We start from the raw sequence: 17,050 nt of genomic DNA on the forward strand, positions 1-17,050 counted from the left end.
GCTAAGCAGGAAAATGCTGAGGTAGGAACAGAAATTAGAATTTCTAGGCTTTTTGGAAATACTCTTCTTTAATCAAAGTAATGCACAAAGATAGTTTTAAAAAAGTACTACAGGTTTAGATTTTAAAAGAGGAGTCTACTGTCCCACCCTATTCTACCCAAGTCCCTAATTCCCTAATTCTTTAACTGTTTCTTCTATTTTTACCTCCATATTTCTAAATAATATGCTTATGCGGCCATTTCTTGATAGATCAATTTCAGGATTTATCTTTTGACTGCCTCATAAGGAAAATAAAGACTTATCACACTTATATCACTCCAGATCGCCTCTTTCCCTACCTTCATCCTCAATACATAAAAGATATACAAGCTTAGGTTAGATCGCTATCGAATATTTTCCTTAATGTGGGACTAGGTAAGTCAAGCAATATACTATGGTTACATTTGCTTTATTGTAAAACTGTTTTGAACTTATTGGAATTAAAAGCTGCCTCATTTTTAAATGTGCTTAGTTCTTTTTTAATCACTTTTCTTCCCAACCTTACAGCACCATTATAAAGTCCCTCTACATGTTTTTCAGAAAGTCAGTCATATCAAGTATTGCTACAGTCCTATGTTTTACCCAGAGACACTTCTCTTGGAGGCTTCCATCTTCTTGCTCTAATCTGGCTGTCTAGGGCTGTTGCATAGCTCTCTTCTAGAACTTCTTTAACTCCTCCCTTGTGTGCTATCTTCTCTTTTTTGATACCAAGATCTCCTCATTTGTGTTTACTCCTTTGTTTGTTTGGATCATATTCTCTCAGTAATTTTCTGAGAAATGATTAAAAGATGTACATTATTCTCTGTATCTAACAATATCTTAATTCTACTCTCATATTTGACTAACAGTTTGGCCAGCTATAGAATTCTCTCAGAATTTTGAAGGCCTTGCTCCATTGTATTGTAACTGCCAGTGCTTCTGTAGTTGCCTTTCTGATGCTCAATTATTTGTAGGGACCAGATTATTTTGGTTTTCTTTCTGAAAAGTTTTCTCTCTGTCAAGGGCATTTTCCACTCATAGAACTAGGCACTCAGTGTGCCCTATCAATCTAGATAGGCATCCTTCAGTTTTGGTTATTCTCTTGAATTATCCTCTCCTCTGTTCTCATGTTCTCTCTTAGTGGTACCCTTATTAGTCAGACTCTGTTCTCCTTGAATTAATCCTCTACTTTTTCCATGTCTTCTCATCTATTTCTGCCTTTGTCTTTTTATTCCACTCTCTAGGAAATTTCCTCAATGTTTCTTTTAATGATTCTTGTTGAAGCTTTTTATTTATCATATATTTAGCCTCTAAGAACTCTTTCTTGCTCTCTGATTGTTCCTTTTTATAAAATCCTGCTCTGATGTTTTTGACAATATTGATTACAGCTTTTTGTCTTTCTTTCTGTTTTCATCTTCTCTTTTGTTTTCTCAAAGTTCCTTTTTTCCTATTTATTTTGGTCTCTGGCTTTCATGTGGAGCCTTTCCTTAACAATCTGTTGAGCTTTGGTTTTTCTGGCCATAGAGTGAGTGAGGCACTAAAATAGAAAGGCAGTAGAATTCTGAGTGTGTGAGTAGGAGGAACCAGCTCTTTCCTTGTTTTTGATGCCACTGTTTATCAAAACAGTCGGAGAATTCTCCACCACCTTTTAGAGTGGGAAAGAAGGAGATCAGACGTGATGGGGGTAAGTGGAAAGCAGGTATATATAAGGTTTGCAATTTGGAGAGCTGAGCCTTACAAGTGGTCTGCTGGAGGCAGGGTAAGAGTTTTAACATTCAACACGGAAGGATTTCACTTAACCCACATTTTTTCATTTCAAAACTCTCTTTTCCTTCTCCCCTCTCCCTGGAATGGTGCTAAGTAAGAGTCCCTAGGTTTGCAGCTACTCTTGTTTCTTGACTGGATAATCCTGAACCCAAAATGTTTTCTAAATGAATTTTACGTAACTTTCTTTTGTTTTGTTTTTTTCTAATGAATCAACTGGTAGTTGAGCCTCTATTTTGTCATCAGTTTTCGCACATCCATAACTTTTATGAATTTTCTCTTTCCAATTCTATTGTGCCCTCTCCCCATCCACAATTACCTTTGTCTCAAATGATTTCTTTGCCTCTAAGCCTATAGCATTTGTTTGAATCATAATCACACATTGCCCCATGACATCTCATGCTGTTATTATCTTTTCAAGTTAGCTAATCTATTTGTAAGTTCATTAATTCATTCAGTAGTCATCTTGTGAAACACATACACAACGCTAAGTGTTGGGAACCTGAGACTACCAAGGCAAGTTCCCTACCCACCTGTTGAATGGGGGAAACCTATACGTAAATATATATTTCATTCCATGTGATAAGCACAAAGTACATGACCTAATCCAACCACAGAGGAGGTGAAGAGTTAGGGAGGTAGCCAATGAAGTGAGGGTGATGGGTATAGGACAGGGAAGAAAACATTTCAGGAAAGGAAACGGGATAAGCAAAGACACAGAGGCTGGAAACAAGGTCTATGTAGGATATCGTTAACAGTTCATTGACTACAAGGCAGAGAGGTGTTGAAGATGAAGCTGGAGAAGTAGGTGGGGCCAGGTCATGGAGACCTTGAATGTCATGCTGAGAATCTTGAATTTGATTCCTCAGACAACTCTGAGCATTGAAGATTTTAAACAGAGGTGTGACATGGTCAGATTTATATTTTTGAGAAACCAGGCTAGAGTGGAGACTGTTTTTTTGTGGGGTACAAGCCTAGAAGCTGGGTCATCAGTTAAGGAAATGTAGCAACAAATCAGGTGAGTGACAATAAGGGCCAAAACTAAGTCCTTGGTCATAAAGATGGAAAGGAGGGGATATATAGAAGACAAAACAAAACTGGAGGACTTGGTTTATCAATGGGTCATGGGAGGTAAAAGAGAGGGAGAAACTGAGGATGGCTTCCTGCTTTATAAGTGTCTAGATATGAATGGCGGTGTTGCCAAACATTTCTGAGAAAACCAGATGGATGTGTCCAATAGGCAGTTGTTGGGGTATGAAGCTCAAGGGGGCCATCTGAACTGGAAAAATAGATTTCGGAGTCATCGGCATGGAGGATATATTTAAAATCATGAGATTGGGCAAGTTTAGGTAAGAATATAGATGAAGAAGAGTACCGCACAAAGGATAGAATCTAGGAGGGAAGCTCATGAAGAAGACTGCGAAGTAATATCAGAGAAGTATAAGAAGAATCTAGAGTGTTTGGTGGACAGGAAATTTAATTGAAGGAGGAAGGAATTAGCATTGTCAAAATGCAGCAGAGATCTCATGGTGTCATGAAAATGTTCATTGGAGCTAGCAATAAGAAGTCATGTAAAGAGGAGTTTCAAGAGGGTGGAGTTGGAAACCGGATTTCACAGTGGGTTAAGATGTGAATGGGAAGTTAAGTGAAGCCAGTTACTATTTACAGCTTGCTCTTTCAGGAACATGAAGCAAATAAAGAATGTGAAGATAGAGCTTAGGTGGCATGTCTTCCCAACTCAGATGATCTCAAGCATCTTGAGAGAAAAGTGTAGCAATGTACTATGTGCACATTTATAGTCAATCATTATTTAAATAAGTAGATCTAATCAAATACCAGCACCCAAATTTTAGATTTTTACTTAGCCTTTCTTCCACTTGTTTGTCATAATATTCCTTTTGTTTGACCAACTTTGGTTCTTTAAATTATTTCTGCCCGGTCTATTCAATGCCAGAAAATGTTTAGGTAGTACTGGAAAGCTTCCCAGAGAAATCTTCATGTCCCATTTTGAGAAACTGGGCTCAAGCTGTTCCCAGTTTTGGTCATTAAAAACATAATAGCTGTTATTTGCACAGTAATCAGATTCCATCAAGAAATGCTGTGTACATTAAAGTCATGTAATAACATGACTAGTATTAGAAAAACAAGATTGTAACCTTATTCATCTCTAAAAAAATTAATGTTGTTTAGCAAAGTTATAATAGATGGGAGGCTGGACTTGAAGAAATAAAAGGTTGAACTCTGTACCCTGCGGGTGGTCCTTAAATAGTTATTGAATGACTAGTCAGTTATTTCATGGGCTCTAATACAGGTAAGATGGTTGCCAGAGCAGGCAGAGTTGAAGAAGTAAAGTCACGTGAAAGTCAACTCAAAGAATTCTCAGGGAAATGTCACTAATAGTTACACCACATGTATAAACTGTATTTTACACATTTTAAAATCTTTTACAAATCTGAAAGGAACAATTTTAATTATCAAGAAAACAAAGGAAGATCCAAGAATCCCACTTCTGGGTATATGTCCAAAGAAAACGAAACCATTATCCTGAAGAGATAGCTGTACTCCCATGTTCATTGCAGTATTATTCATAATTGCCAAAGTATGGAAACAACCTAAGCGTCCAGCATTGGATAAATGGATAAACAAGCTGTGGTATACATATACAATGGACTATTATTCAGCCATGAGAAAGAAGGAAATCCTTTTGTTACAACAATGGATGGGCCTTTGGGGCATTATGCTGAGTGAAATAAGTCAGACAAAGAAAGACAAATACTGCATGATACCACTTATATTACGTGGAATAATAATTTTTTAAAAAAGTGGAACTTATAAAAACAGAGAGTACAAAAGTGGTTTCCAGGGGCTGTGGGGGTGATGATGGGGGAAATAGGGAGAGGTTGGCAAAAGGGTACAAACTTTCAATTATAAGATGAATAAGATATGAGGATCTAATGTATAACATGTAACTATATTTGATAACACTGTCTTGCGTAACTAAAATTTGCTGAGAGTTGAACTTAAATACTCTCACTAAGGTAGTAAAAAAAGGTAAATATGTGAGATGATAGATGTGTTAATTAACTCAATGGGGGGAATTCTTTCACAATGTATATGTGTATGAAATCACCATGTTCTACACTTCAAAAAACTTATAATTTTATTTGTCAATTATACTTCATTAAAGCTAAAAAACAGACAATAAAGTAGAAAAAAGTTGTCTTATATGGTAATTGTTTCTGATTACAAGTTTGCTAGAAATTTGTTCTGGGCAAGAGTTTAAGTCTTATGGCATAAAGCTTTCATCCTGGAAAACAATGACAATGCTAAACTCTTCAAAATTACAGGCTATTGCATCAGAGTGAAATCTAGTGCTGATTCATATTCAGGTTACTTCCTTCTGCAATTTTAGGTTTTATTTATTTAGTTTCCATTTTCAAATTGTGTCTCTCATTTTGATGGCCTAATAATAATTGGCCTAATAATCTTCAGATTATTAGTACTATGGCCACGTGAAAAATATTCATTTCTTTTACAAACATGAAGAGAAGCTCCTTGGTAAGATGTTTGGGTGCCAACAGGCATGTGTGAGTCATAATCCCTGCTTAAGGAGTTTCAAGAGATTACAATTCAGTAGTAGAAACACGAAGTAGAAAATATCAAAAGATTGTATACTAAATTCCTTGGGACGTCCGTCCCTCCACATGCAGTGACTGGGCCTTATACATCTTTATATGTCTAATGTCAAGCTTAGCCCAGCATAGAGTAAATTAATTGTATTGAAATTCATTTGAAGACTGGGACTGGGTGAAGAGGAAACCAGGAAGACCACATAGAAAAGGGAATGAGAAAACTGGGTCTGACAGTAGAGGGATAAGTAGGATTTGTATACATGTATAATGAAGAACTTTCCAGGTAAAGAGGGAGATTGTATTAATATGTACCCACATGTAGCATATTGTCGATATTAGAATCAGAGCTTCTCAATCCCTCCAGGCTCTCTCATGGTTGGAAGGCTTTTTTGTTACATGTCAGTTGGCTTGGCAGTGACGGACAGAGCATAGGCTATGGGCTTTGAAGGAAGAAATAATCTAAGTTTGAGTCTCACCTCTACTATACCAGATGATTTTGAATAATGTATATAAACTTTCTATGCCTATTTTTCTCAGCTAATAGAAGTGATACCTATTTTGAGCCTACCATGTTCTAATCTATTTTATTAAATGATGGTTTTGTTGTTTTTAAAAAGATAATTTGAAATATTTGAACTTTTAATGTATAAGACGTTAGAAAGCTTTCCAGTTTCACCTTTAAAATTTCTTCTTAAAAACAACAAAAACAACAAAAAGCTGATAGACTAGTCCCATGGCTGGGAATCAGAGAACATGGTTCTCTCACAATCCAACTCCCTGTCCCATCTCACCTTACTGGGCCAGTTTGCTTCAACCTTTGCTGTCCCATACCGAGACCCATATTTGACTATGAAATGTGGCTAGTTCATATAAAAAACACACCAGACTTCAGAGATAAAAAGAAAAAAAGGTAAAATATTTATAATTAATACTGAGTATATTTTGAAATATTTTGCACATATTGGGTTAAATAAAACATATCATTAAAATTAATTTCATTTTTTTTATTCTTTTGATGAAACTACTAGAAAATTTAAATTACATATGCAGCCCTGGTCTAGATGATCACTAACACCCCTTTCAGCTTTAAGACTCTTCCAGGGACATTGGGGACACGTAATTCTTATCGTGAGATACGAAAGGATTGGTTCGGAGTAGGCGCGGTGGGGCGGGGCCCTGTAGGAAAACACTGACCCCTTCGACTCGCTCTCGCAGCTGGAAGGACCCCCCGATTCCGGCGCGAGGGCTGCGGGCGGGCCAGCGGGGCCTTCTCTCCAGACTCCCGGCGTTAGGGGAGCAGGGGCGCGCGCGGCGGTCAGGCGGGCGGAACCGGGAAGAGGATTTGTTCGTCAGCCTCACGCGCGGAGAAGGAAGCCGACCCACGGCCCTGGGCTGCCGGTGCGGGCTCCTTGGCACGTCCGCAGGCTCCACCCGGCGGTGGCGGCGGCTGAGAGGCTGGAGAACCGAGGGCGGGCCTGGGAGGCGGCCCGGAGGTGGGGCGTCAGCGGGGGCCCGCGGGCGCGGGCTTCATCTGCAGACGCACGGCCTGCGCCTGGGTGCTGAGTTCTCCGAGGTGCAAGGCGACGAGTGGCAAGAGCGGCTATGGGAAGCCACTGGGGCTTCCTGATCGGCCTCCTGGGAGCCGTGTGGCTGCTCCGCTCCGGCCACAGCGAGCAGCAGCCCCCGGAGACGGCGGCGCAGAGGTGCTTCTGTAAGGTGAGGGGTGTGCGAGGCCGTGCTGTCCATCCCGGTGCTCCCCGCCTCCGCCCTGCGCTGTGTCCCGCGCGCCCCGGCAGGTGAGGGGCTGGGGGAGGTGGGAGAGGGCATCTTTGCATCTCCACCGGTCCGGCGCGGAACCAGCCTCCTGTGTTTCTGCTCCCTGGCCGGGGCTGAGTTCTCTGCAGCTCGCCTGGGTGGGTGTGGACGGATCTCCCATCACTTCCTATCAGGCGTGGGACGAGAGGTGTGGGTGCACCGGTATGTTTTTACGCAGTTGACTTATGCATTTTTGTTGGTTTTCCCTATCAGGAGAGGGTGTGCACAGTGTGCACGCACACTCAGTATTTGTTATTTCCGCAGAAGCTGGGTTTTTCTAACTTCTAACTTTTCCTGGAACTGTGTACGCTGTGCCTGTGCTGGGTGCCCTCGCCAGCCTTTCTGGCCAGGACAGGCTTGTGTGGGTGGGTGGGGGCTGCTGTCAGATCTCCTTGTCAGGCAGGAGAATGGCTTTCTGTGGCTTTTCTGTGTCTGAAACCAGTGCCTGGTGTCTCTGGGGTCGTGGCTGCCTTTTGGCTCCTTGCCCTGTGTGTCTTTACTGTAATGAGATTCTCTTACTGTGACATCCATATAACTGGTTTGAAATTGGGAGGATGATCCTTACTCCTCACTGCATGAATTTAATTACAGTGTATTAAGATCATTTCCTTCTGTTAGTAACAGATGAGAAAAAAAAAAAAACTTCCAGGTTTCTGCATCTATAGTAGCTTGTATTTTAATGTTATTACTGTTAAAATCATTGTTCAGTTGGCTTTTCTTTTGATAAAAATTACCCTTTATACAAAATCGAGGGTGAGCATTGAAATTGTTCCTTTGAAATGGATTTACTATTCATTTATTATCAGAAATAACATTTTATGTGTATTGGGGCAATACTATTTCACAAAGGACAGAAACACGTTAAATATTATGAGAGGAAATCTTTTTCACTGTTTTATAACCTTGGATTTTGTTGGTTTGCTGAGTGATTTGGGATTTGAAATATTATTTGGAAATGTGTTAGAGAAGTTGAAAGGAAGTTGCTGCTTTGCACCTAAGAGATTGAAAAGCTCCTTTACTTTCAGTGTTGCAAATGGCACGCAGAAAAATGGTCATTTTTCTTTTGATTACAAATATAACACAAAGTTTAGACATTTAAAAAAGTTTAAATATTTAATAAGTAAAGTAGAAACAAGTGACTTTAAAAAAAGCTATTTAGGACTTCCGGTCAAGATGGCAGAGTAGGTAAACGCTCTGCTCTCCTCTTTTCATGACCATATCAAAATTACAACTAAATTATAGAACAACCACCCTTGAGAACCACCTGAAGACTAGCTGAACAGAACTCTTACAACTAAGGATATAAAGAAGAAGCCACTTTGGGACTGGTAAGATGGGTAGAGATGCAAAATGGGCTAGTCATACACCCACGTGTGGTAGTTAAAAATTGGGAGAGATAGCTCAGTGGTGGAATTCCACCCCTGAGGAGCAAGGGGTCCCAGCCCCACACTGTGCTCCCCAGCCAGGAGCACCAATGCTGGGAAGAGGAGTCCCCACAACATCTGGCTGTGAAAAACAGTGGGGATTCTGGTTGGCTGCTGGACTCCCAGGTATTCCTCTTAAAGAGTCTGAGCGCAGACTTTATCACTGACAGACCCACTTGCTCTGAGCTCCAGCACTGTGCAGCAGCTTGAAAAGCATATGGGGAGGAACTGAATCTGGTGTCTGGGTGAGGGCTGGAGGGGCAGCTCTCTCTGCCATTTTATTTGTTTGCTGAGACCTTCCCAAACCCAGCCTGTAGGCACAGACAGGCGTCAAATCTGAGTCTCCATTAAACTCACTCCATCCTGGTGATTGCCTGAGAACTTGCCCCCCCTAACTCGCACAGAGGCCCAAACCTCTTTCAGTGGTTGTTACTCACAAGTGGCTGGCTTTGGCACATGCTGTGGGCTTTCTTAAAATCTCTGAAAGGGCCACAAACCCCAAACAAGCAGTGGCTGGCCTTGGCATGCCCTGTACCTCTTGCCAAGCAGCCCTCATCCCAGCACTAGTGGCAGCCAGCCTTGGTTCACAGGATAGCATGCTCCAGGCACCTCCAAGCCCAACACAGGCAGCTACGAACCACAGATCACTTTGTAGCTCCTACCAGGTGACCCTGGGCCAGGCACAGGCAGCAGCAGCCCCTCCCATAAGGCCCCAGAACTAACACACCCGATGACTGGCTTTAGACCACACCAGAGCACCACCCAATTAGCTCCATAAATGACAAACCCACAGGGTGGACTCAACAGGCACCAGAATCCCGCTACAGGGACTCCCATTCTATGAGGTCAGCTCCCACACAGCAGCTCATCTCCTGTAGTCATGGTCTGTCCTCACAGCCAGTCAGCCTGAGCCTCAAGTCCACCCACTGATGGGCCTACAGCCATCAAGGCTCAATTACAATAGGAGGGCACACACAGCCCACACAAAGGACACTCCTGGAAGCACCCAGCTCAAGGGAACAGGGAGAATGTGCCACTGGACCCACAGGACACCTACTACACAAGGCCACCCTGCCAAGACTGGGAAACATAGCAGGTCTGTCTAATATATAGAAACAAACACAGGGAGGCAGTCAAAATGAGAAGACAAAGAAACATGTTCCAAATGAAAGAACAGGACAGAACTCCAGAAAAGGCACTAAACAAAATGGAGGCAAGCAATCTATCAGATGCAGAGTTCAAAATATTGGTTATAAGGATAGTCAATGAACTTAAGGGGAGAATAGATGAACTCTATAAGAACTTCCACGAGGACATAGGAAGCATAAAAGGCATAGATACCTCAAAAAAGAAGCATTTCTTTTAGAAATGAAGAATATAATAACTGTAATGAATATATTAGATGGAATCAATACCAGATTAGATGAAGCAGAAGATCGAATCAATGATTTCGAAGACAAAGTAGTGGAACACACCAAATCAGAAAAGCAAAAAGAAAAAATAATAATAAAAAAATAAGGATAGTTTAAGAGACCTCTAGGACATCATCAAGCATAACAACATTTGCATCATAGGGGTACCAGAAGGAAAGGAGAGAGAGCAAGGAACTGAAAACCTACTTGAAGAAATAATGACTGGAAACTTCCCTATCCTGTCAAAGGAAATAGACATACAAGCTTAGGAAGTGCAGAGTCCCAAGCAAGATGAGTCCAAGGAGGCCCACACCAAGACACATCATAATTAAAATGCTGACGGTTAAAGACAAAGAGAGAATCTTAAAAGCAGGAAGAGAAAAGCAGTTAATTACCTACAAGGAAACTCCCATAAAACTGTCAGCTGATTTCTCACCAGAAACTTTGCAGGTCAGAATGGATTGGCATGAAAGATTCCAAGTGATGAAAATGCAAGTTCCTACAACCAAGATTACTGCACCCAGCAAGGCTATTGTTTATAATCAAAGGACAGATAAAGAGCTTCACAGGCAAGAAAAAGCTAAAGGAGTGAATAACTACCAAACTAGTATTACAAGAAGTGTTAAAGGGACTTTTTTAAGAAAAAGAAAAAAATATGAATAGTAAAATGGCAATGACTACATACCTATCGATAATTAGTTTAAATTTAAATGGATTAAATGCACCAATCAAAAGACATTGGGTGGCTGAATGGATAAGAAAACAAGACCCAGGTGTCCATCGATAGATATTTGGATAAAGAAGATGTGGTACATATATACAATGGAATATTACTTGGCCATAAAAAGAATGAACATTCTTTTTGCAACAACATGGATAGACCCAGAAGGTATTATGCTAAGTGAAATAAGTCAGACAGAAAGACAAATACCATATGATTTCACTTATATGTTGAATCTAAAAAAAAAAACAAAAGAAGTTAACAAACAAGACAGAAATCAACTCATAGATACAGAGAACAAACTGATGTTTGGGAGTAGTATTGGGGAGCTGGGTGAAAAAGGTGAAAGGATTAAGAAGAACAAATTGGCAGCTACAAAATAGTCACAGGTTTGTACAGTAAAACAGAGGGAATATAGTCAGTAATATTGTAATAACTATATATGTTGTCAGAGTGGTACTAGACTTATGAGGGAGATCACTTTGTAAGTTATCTAAATATCTAACCACTATACTGTACACCTGAAACTAATATAATATTGAATATCAACTGTAATTGAAAAATTAAAAATAATAAAAAAGTTAGTTTCACTCCCCCCAAAACAAAATAAAATAAGGTATTTAGTATTGAAAGATGATGTCCAATATAACATTTTAACAGCATGCTAGAAATTGGATAATGGGATAAAAGTACATGTTGAGCTTTCCAAGTTTTACTTGTTGCCCTCAATAACCTTTTCAAATACCTGACGAAAATATGGGAGCTTTAAAATTTTTTCATTTATTTTTTTTTCTTCTGATTTATGTTTAAGCTTTTTTCCCTCTGATAGTGTTTTCAAGATTTAAATGCTCTCCCAACTCAAAAATCTGTTAAACCTCTTTCTTTCTTTTAGAACAAGAGTGGCTATCTGTTTTTCTTTTCAGGGTCAACTTTTTTTTTATTAGTTCCAGGTGTACAAAGCAATATAATAGTTAGACATTTACACCCCTCACAAAGTGATAACCCTTGCCCCCAATCTAATACCCCTCTGACATTGTATATAGCTGTTACTATACCATTGACTATATTCCCTATACTGTACTTCACATCTTTTCAGGGTCAACTTTTCTTTTTTTTTTTTTAATATACAAGCAGGGTTTATTAGTGATACATTCTCAGGGAAGTGAACAGGCCTAGCCTAAATTGGGGAGAGGGAGAAATGGGGGTGGGGGGTGGAGGGGGGGGGAGAGAGAGAGAGAGAGAGAATGTGGGCGAGAGAGTTGGCTCAAAAAAGGGCCTCAGGGTCAACTTTAAAAATTAATAAATTGAGGGTCACATACTAAAAAACAATTTTAAAAGGAATTTAAAATGATCTACTTAAATAGATCTTAAATAGAACTTGAGAACACAGATCATCAATTGTAATTCAATAAGTGAAACAAAAGTATACTTTAGTTCTGTTATGGTCAGTAATAGAAGGCATGGGGGTAAGGGAAGAAAAGACAGTGATGAAGAGAAAAATGGAGACAAGCATATAGATATGCACACAAAAACAGAAGGAGAGAGAGAGAGAGATAAAGAAAAGAGATGGAGAAAGAAAAGATAAGGGGAGATGAATGGTCGAAAATATTTATTCAACAAACATTTATAAACACTGATAAGAGTGTTTGGAATACAAATATTACTATGGCGTTATCCCTGCCCTGAAGAGCTTACAGTTTAGTGAATAATATTCTTTGGGATTTGGGGAGAGGCAGGGATCCTGAGTGTTTAGAAAAACAAGTTAGAAAATAGTGTTAGAAATTAAATTAAAAACTAAAATTTCACCTTATGTTTGGAAACACAAATGAAAATCTTCTCTGGTTCTATTTGCAATGTTCAATTACTGCAAAGTCCTGTTGATTTTGTTTTGTTACTATTTAGTCATATTTCTTTTCTCCCTTTCTATTTCCAGTCCCTCTTACTACTTTGAGTTACTTACATAATCACCCCTCACCACATTTTTGCATGGCTACCTGGCTTGTAGTAGGGGCTCAGTTAAAAGCATATCAGTTCTTATTTGAGCTACAGCAGCATGTAGTTACTTACTCAACCTTAGAAAATCAGCGAAGTAAAATGTACAAGGACCTACAAATAATCAGATTAAATTCAACAAGCACTTATTGAGGTCTACAGTGAATGAGTTTTGAGAGATCAAAAAATGAATTAAGAAAATTAAAAATTTAGTCTTAATTCTTGACACTCCAGAGTTCTGAGCTGGTATGTAATTGGTATTCAGCAAGTATTAGGGAAATTATGATACAAGATGTGAACACTGCTAGCAGGAGTATATTCTTCTAATTATTCTGCTTAGCGAGCAAGCCATTTGCATGTGTTTCTGGAATTGATCTTTCAGATGGTTTGCCTCCAAATGAATCTTCAAAGTTAGTTGCTACATATACCTGTTAGTTGACATTAAATCCTACTAAAAACATTTTCACTGTATGTTGTTAAGATCTTTTGGTAACAGTAGTGCTTTAGTATTATTTGCTGGAAATATGTGAATAATTGTCTGGGACTTGTAAATCTTCCTTATATATAAAGCCTCCCGTCCCATTTTAAAAAATAATTGTATTAAAAAAAATTTTTTTTACACGGAAAATTGGGCTTTTTTCCCTTTTGGTGTACAAGTCTATGTATAGTTTGTGTAAACAACCCCATAATCAGGACCCGCTCTTTCTTTAAACCAAAATACGCAGTACTTGTAGTATTTGTTATAATAGATATGGGCTTGAAGTAAATGAAGACTTTTCAGAGTTTATTTCTCTTTCACAATTATTGCCTCATTATCTTTGATTAGAGTGAATGAATGTAACAGAACTTTAGTCCCAACTCATGGAATCCCAGGATGCAGTGTAAAGAAATAACTTCAGAAATATTGAAGTTCAGATATGGAGGCAGTATGGACATCTTTTTCATTTAAATTAATTAGAAACAAGCTTGCTAAAACATTTTGACTACATAGGAGTTCACAACCTTAATATGGCTAGTGCTGATAACACTCATGTCCACTTATTTAAGTGCAGCAAATCTCTATCAGGCTAATGAAAGGGAAGTAGCTCAGATAAGCCAAAATGGCTTCTTGGAAAATGTATTATTTCTCGTTTGGAGTGCATTGTAAATACATTCCACATACATGTATTTTAGCAGATTTACCTGTCTAGTGTCTTGTTTAGGTCAATTTTAAAAATAGTTTTCAATTTTTAGAGTGGCTGGACCATGGAAACACTTGATAATATGTTGGGTCATGGATAGAGACATGCCCAGGATTAAAACTTAGAGGGATCTTTGAAACAGGTTACATGGAGAGATGTCCATTGACTCTGAGTGCTTGCTGCATTCCATGCTTTTCTGAAGAAAGCATGTGGAACAAAGAGTGTTTCACATTGGTTGCTATACTTTGGGTCATTTAACAACAATTTAAAGTTATAGCAAGACCAAAACTTTAAAGAAGAAGTAGCTCTTAGCATTCATTCCATGTCCTTAGTATAGAATCTTTGGCATTTTCATGCTTTTGTTACTGAATAAATACTTTTCATGTTCTTTTTTATGTTCACAAAACACGATAAACTTAAATACAACTAAAGTTATTTGCCAAATAAAGTGCACTTTGAGCACTTTTAAAAGGTATTTCGTGTTTCATATGAGTATGAGGAATATATTCTTACAATGCTTTTGGAAAAAAGTGATAATCTGTGGAAGGACTAGAAGTTCTTGGTACACAAGGAAACTGAGAGTTTTTGTTTTGTCTTTCATTGCAAACTAAAGGATACCTCTTACTAGAGAATAGTGAACAAGCAGACCAGTGTTATCTTCTTTTCTCTTGCCTTTTATACAGTACTTTGGTATTTGGTTCAAACCACTCAGAACCAACGGAGAAAGTAATAGAGGCTCCTCTCACAGCTGACTTTTGGTTATCTAGTTCAATGTCCCATTGGGATTACAGATGTAAGATTTTTGGAAAGTTTTTACTGCAAACTTGACCTATTTTTTTTTAATTCATTAAAAAAATGTTTTAGGTTGCTTTGGGGAATAGTAAGATATTTTTCACTGGAGGCATTTGAGCAGTGGTAGACTAATAATAATGATTAACAGTTACTGAGCATTTTACTTTATGTCATTTTATTTTAATATCAACATTGAGATGGAAACTATTATTTTTTTAAATTTTGTATTCACATAAGAAACTGATGCCTACAGAGGTTAAACAATGTGGGTAAGGTCAACAACTAATAAGTAGTAGAGATGGGATTCAACCCAGGAAGGCCTGACTCCAGAGCCTGGATGCTAACCATTGAGATTCACTGTCTCCTCCTTGAGGGTGTATAGGAGGGGATTGCTGTGTTGCTTGACAGGCTGCAACAGAAGGTCTTCAAAGTCTTTCCAACTCTTAAGAGACTAGGACTTTAAACTAGGTGATGCTATGTCAGCCTACTTGGCCCTCATATCTACCATCCCTCGACAAGAGTCTTTGAATTGCTACCTGTTTGTTTGGGCCCCTACCCGTGTCCTGAAGCATAGAGCAGTGAGCTTCAATGTTAGCATGCATCAGTCACTTTGTGTGTATGAGGGAGTGCATTTCTAAAAAGTTCAGATTTCTATGGTATGGCCAGAATTCTGTTTCACTTTGGGAGATAGGTGTAGTAGTTATTGAGCAGCCTTAGTACATTCTGAAGCGCAGCATCACGTCATCCTTGTTACAGATCAGCACCCATCTTTTGGTCTTAGTTTAGGTAATATTGGGTCTATTAACTGATTTCTACCTTAGTCTTTTCCTGAGACTATTCTGGCCACATTCCTGGTTCTCTAATTTTTAGAACTGGGCCTGGAATCACACCTGCCAGACTTCCTGCCAGGGATCAGGTTCTGATACCTGCTGGCAGGTTTATCCAAACAGTTAGATGACTTAGATTTCCAAATATCTTCCTTTGTTTCCTTTGCTGGGCTTTCTCTATCTACTGAAACTCCTGCCACGCCCCATTCTACCATTAGCTGTCCTATCTGTTGTAGCTGGAAATACCTCCTACTTAATTTCTAAGGTAAGTGGCAGAAGATTTTTAAGTCTACCATTGTCCTGCCTTCTCTCCCTTTGAGGTCTCTAGGCTTGAAGCCACCTCTGGTCAGGATGCATCTTTCATTCCTTTCTGGTTTGGGGCCTCTTACAGCTTCCTTTGTAATTAGTATGTGGATTGGTAGAATGTTAGATGCAAAGGATTGTTGACCTCTGCTGCTTGCTTTCCTTACTTGGTGAGTGCATTCCTGCCACTTGAGCTTGTGTGGCCTGGGGCACTGAGTACCACCATAGGTGACATGGTAGTACATAGTTATGCTTTAGATAGTGTGATACTGCTCTCTAGTGAATGATAATCTCAGTGGACAGCATTCATTCGTTCATTCACCCACCCATTCCACAAATAACTATTGATCATTCACCGTGTACTTTCTAGAAGTACAGTGCTAAGCAGTGGGAATTCAAAGATGAACAAACATTATTTTTCTCTCAAGGATTTTAAACTCTAATGGGTGGGAGTCAAATAGTTCAGTACAGTGAGAGGTAATTCTAATGTAGGAGTATGTGGAATGTCATGGGAGCACATAGGAGAGGCAAGTTGGATGAGTGATACTCCAGGGGCAGCTTCCCAAAAGATATGATGCCTGAGCTTGAGTGTTGAAGATAACATTTTTACCTTAAAATTGAATTCCTCAGGAGGAGAAATGGGTATCTTTAAACCATTTCTCTCAAGTTTCTTGTGTGTTTTTGTTTTTGTGACTTAATGTCTCTGTCTGGCATGTGTCCCTTTGGCCTTAGCAGTCTTTGTGCCTGTTATTTGTATAATAATTTGTCTGCAAGGGGAGAAAACAGTAGATATTTTATGTCCTTAGAAGTTCTGCACGTAAGGCTCAAAAGAAAGAGGCGTGAAAAAAAATCGAATCATCTAGGTTAGAAGCACTTTTATTTTGATGGTACCCACACTTAAGGCTCTAAATTTATTGTACGCGTATACTCAGTGATCATTTAACAGGAAACAAGGACATATTTGCATATGAAATGAAAATAGTTATTACAGTGACAAATATGTAGATCAGATTACTAGAAACTGAATTAGTCCAAAACAAATAAGACAAGCAAATGGGTAAAAAAAAGCTTAGCTCTTGAATATTGCTGTCATCATCCTAAGTATTTTTATCTCTTAGGTGAAAAATTTTCATTACTGTTTTGTGATGCTCGGAAATTAAAGATAGCAT

General features: G+C 39.0%; 1 protein-coding gene across 2 annotated transcripts in view; it reads left to right on the top strand.

The window, feature by feature from the left end:
- The first annotated feature begins 6,454 nt into the window (after positions 1 to 6,454).
- The window catches only part of ERO1A (endoplasmic reticulum oxidoreductase 1 alpha), a 42,935-nt gene continuing 32,339 nt past the window's right edge, over positions 6,455 to 17,050 (top strand). For both annotated transcript variants that reach the window (XM_019725704.2, XM_074327475.1), the window contains exon 1: positions 6,455 to 7,130. In XM_019725704.2, coding sequence (XP_019581263.1) covers positions 7,017 to 7,130 — 114 coding nt within the window. In that variant the 5' untranslated portion in view covers positions 6,455 to 7,016. The remainder of the gene's footprint in view (positions 7,131 to 17,050) is intronic.

This window comes from Rhinolophus sinicus, linkage group LG03, assembly GCF_036562045.2.
Source record: "Rhinolophus sinicus isolate RSC01 linkage group LG03, ASM3656204v1, whole genome shotgun sequence".
Classification (NCBI taxonomy): Eukaryota; Metazoa; Chordata; class Mammalia; order Chiroptera; family Rhinolophidae; genus Rhinolophus; species Rhinolophus sinicus.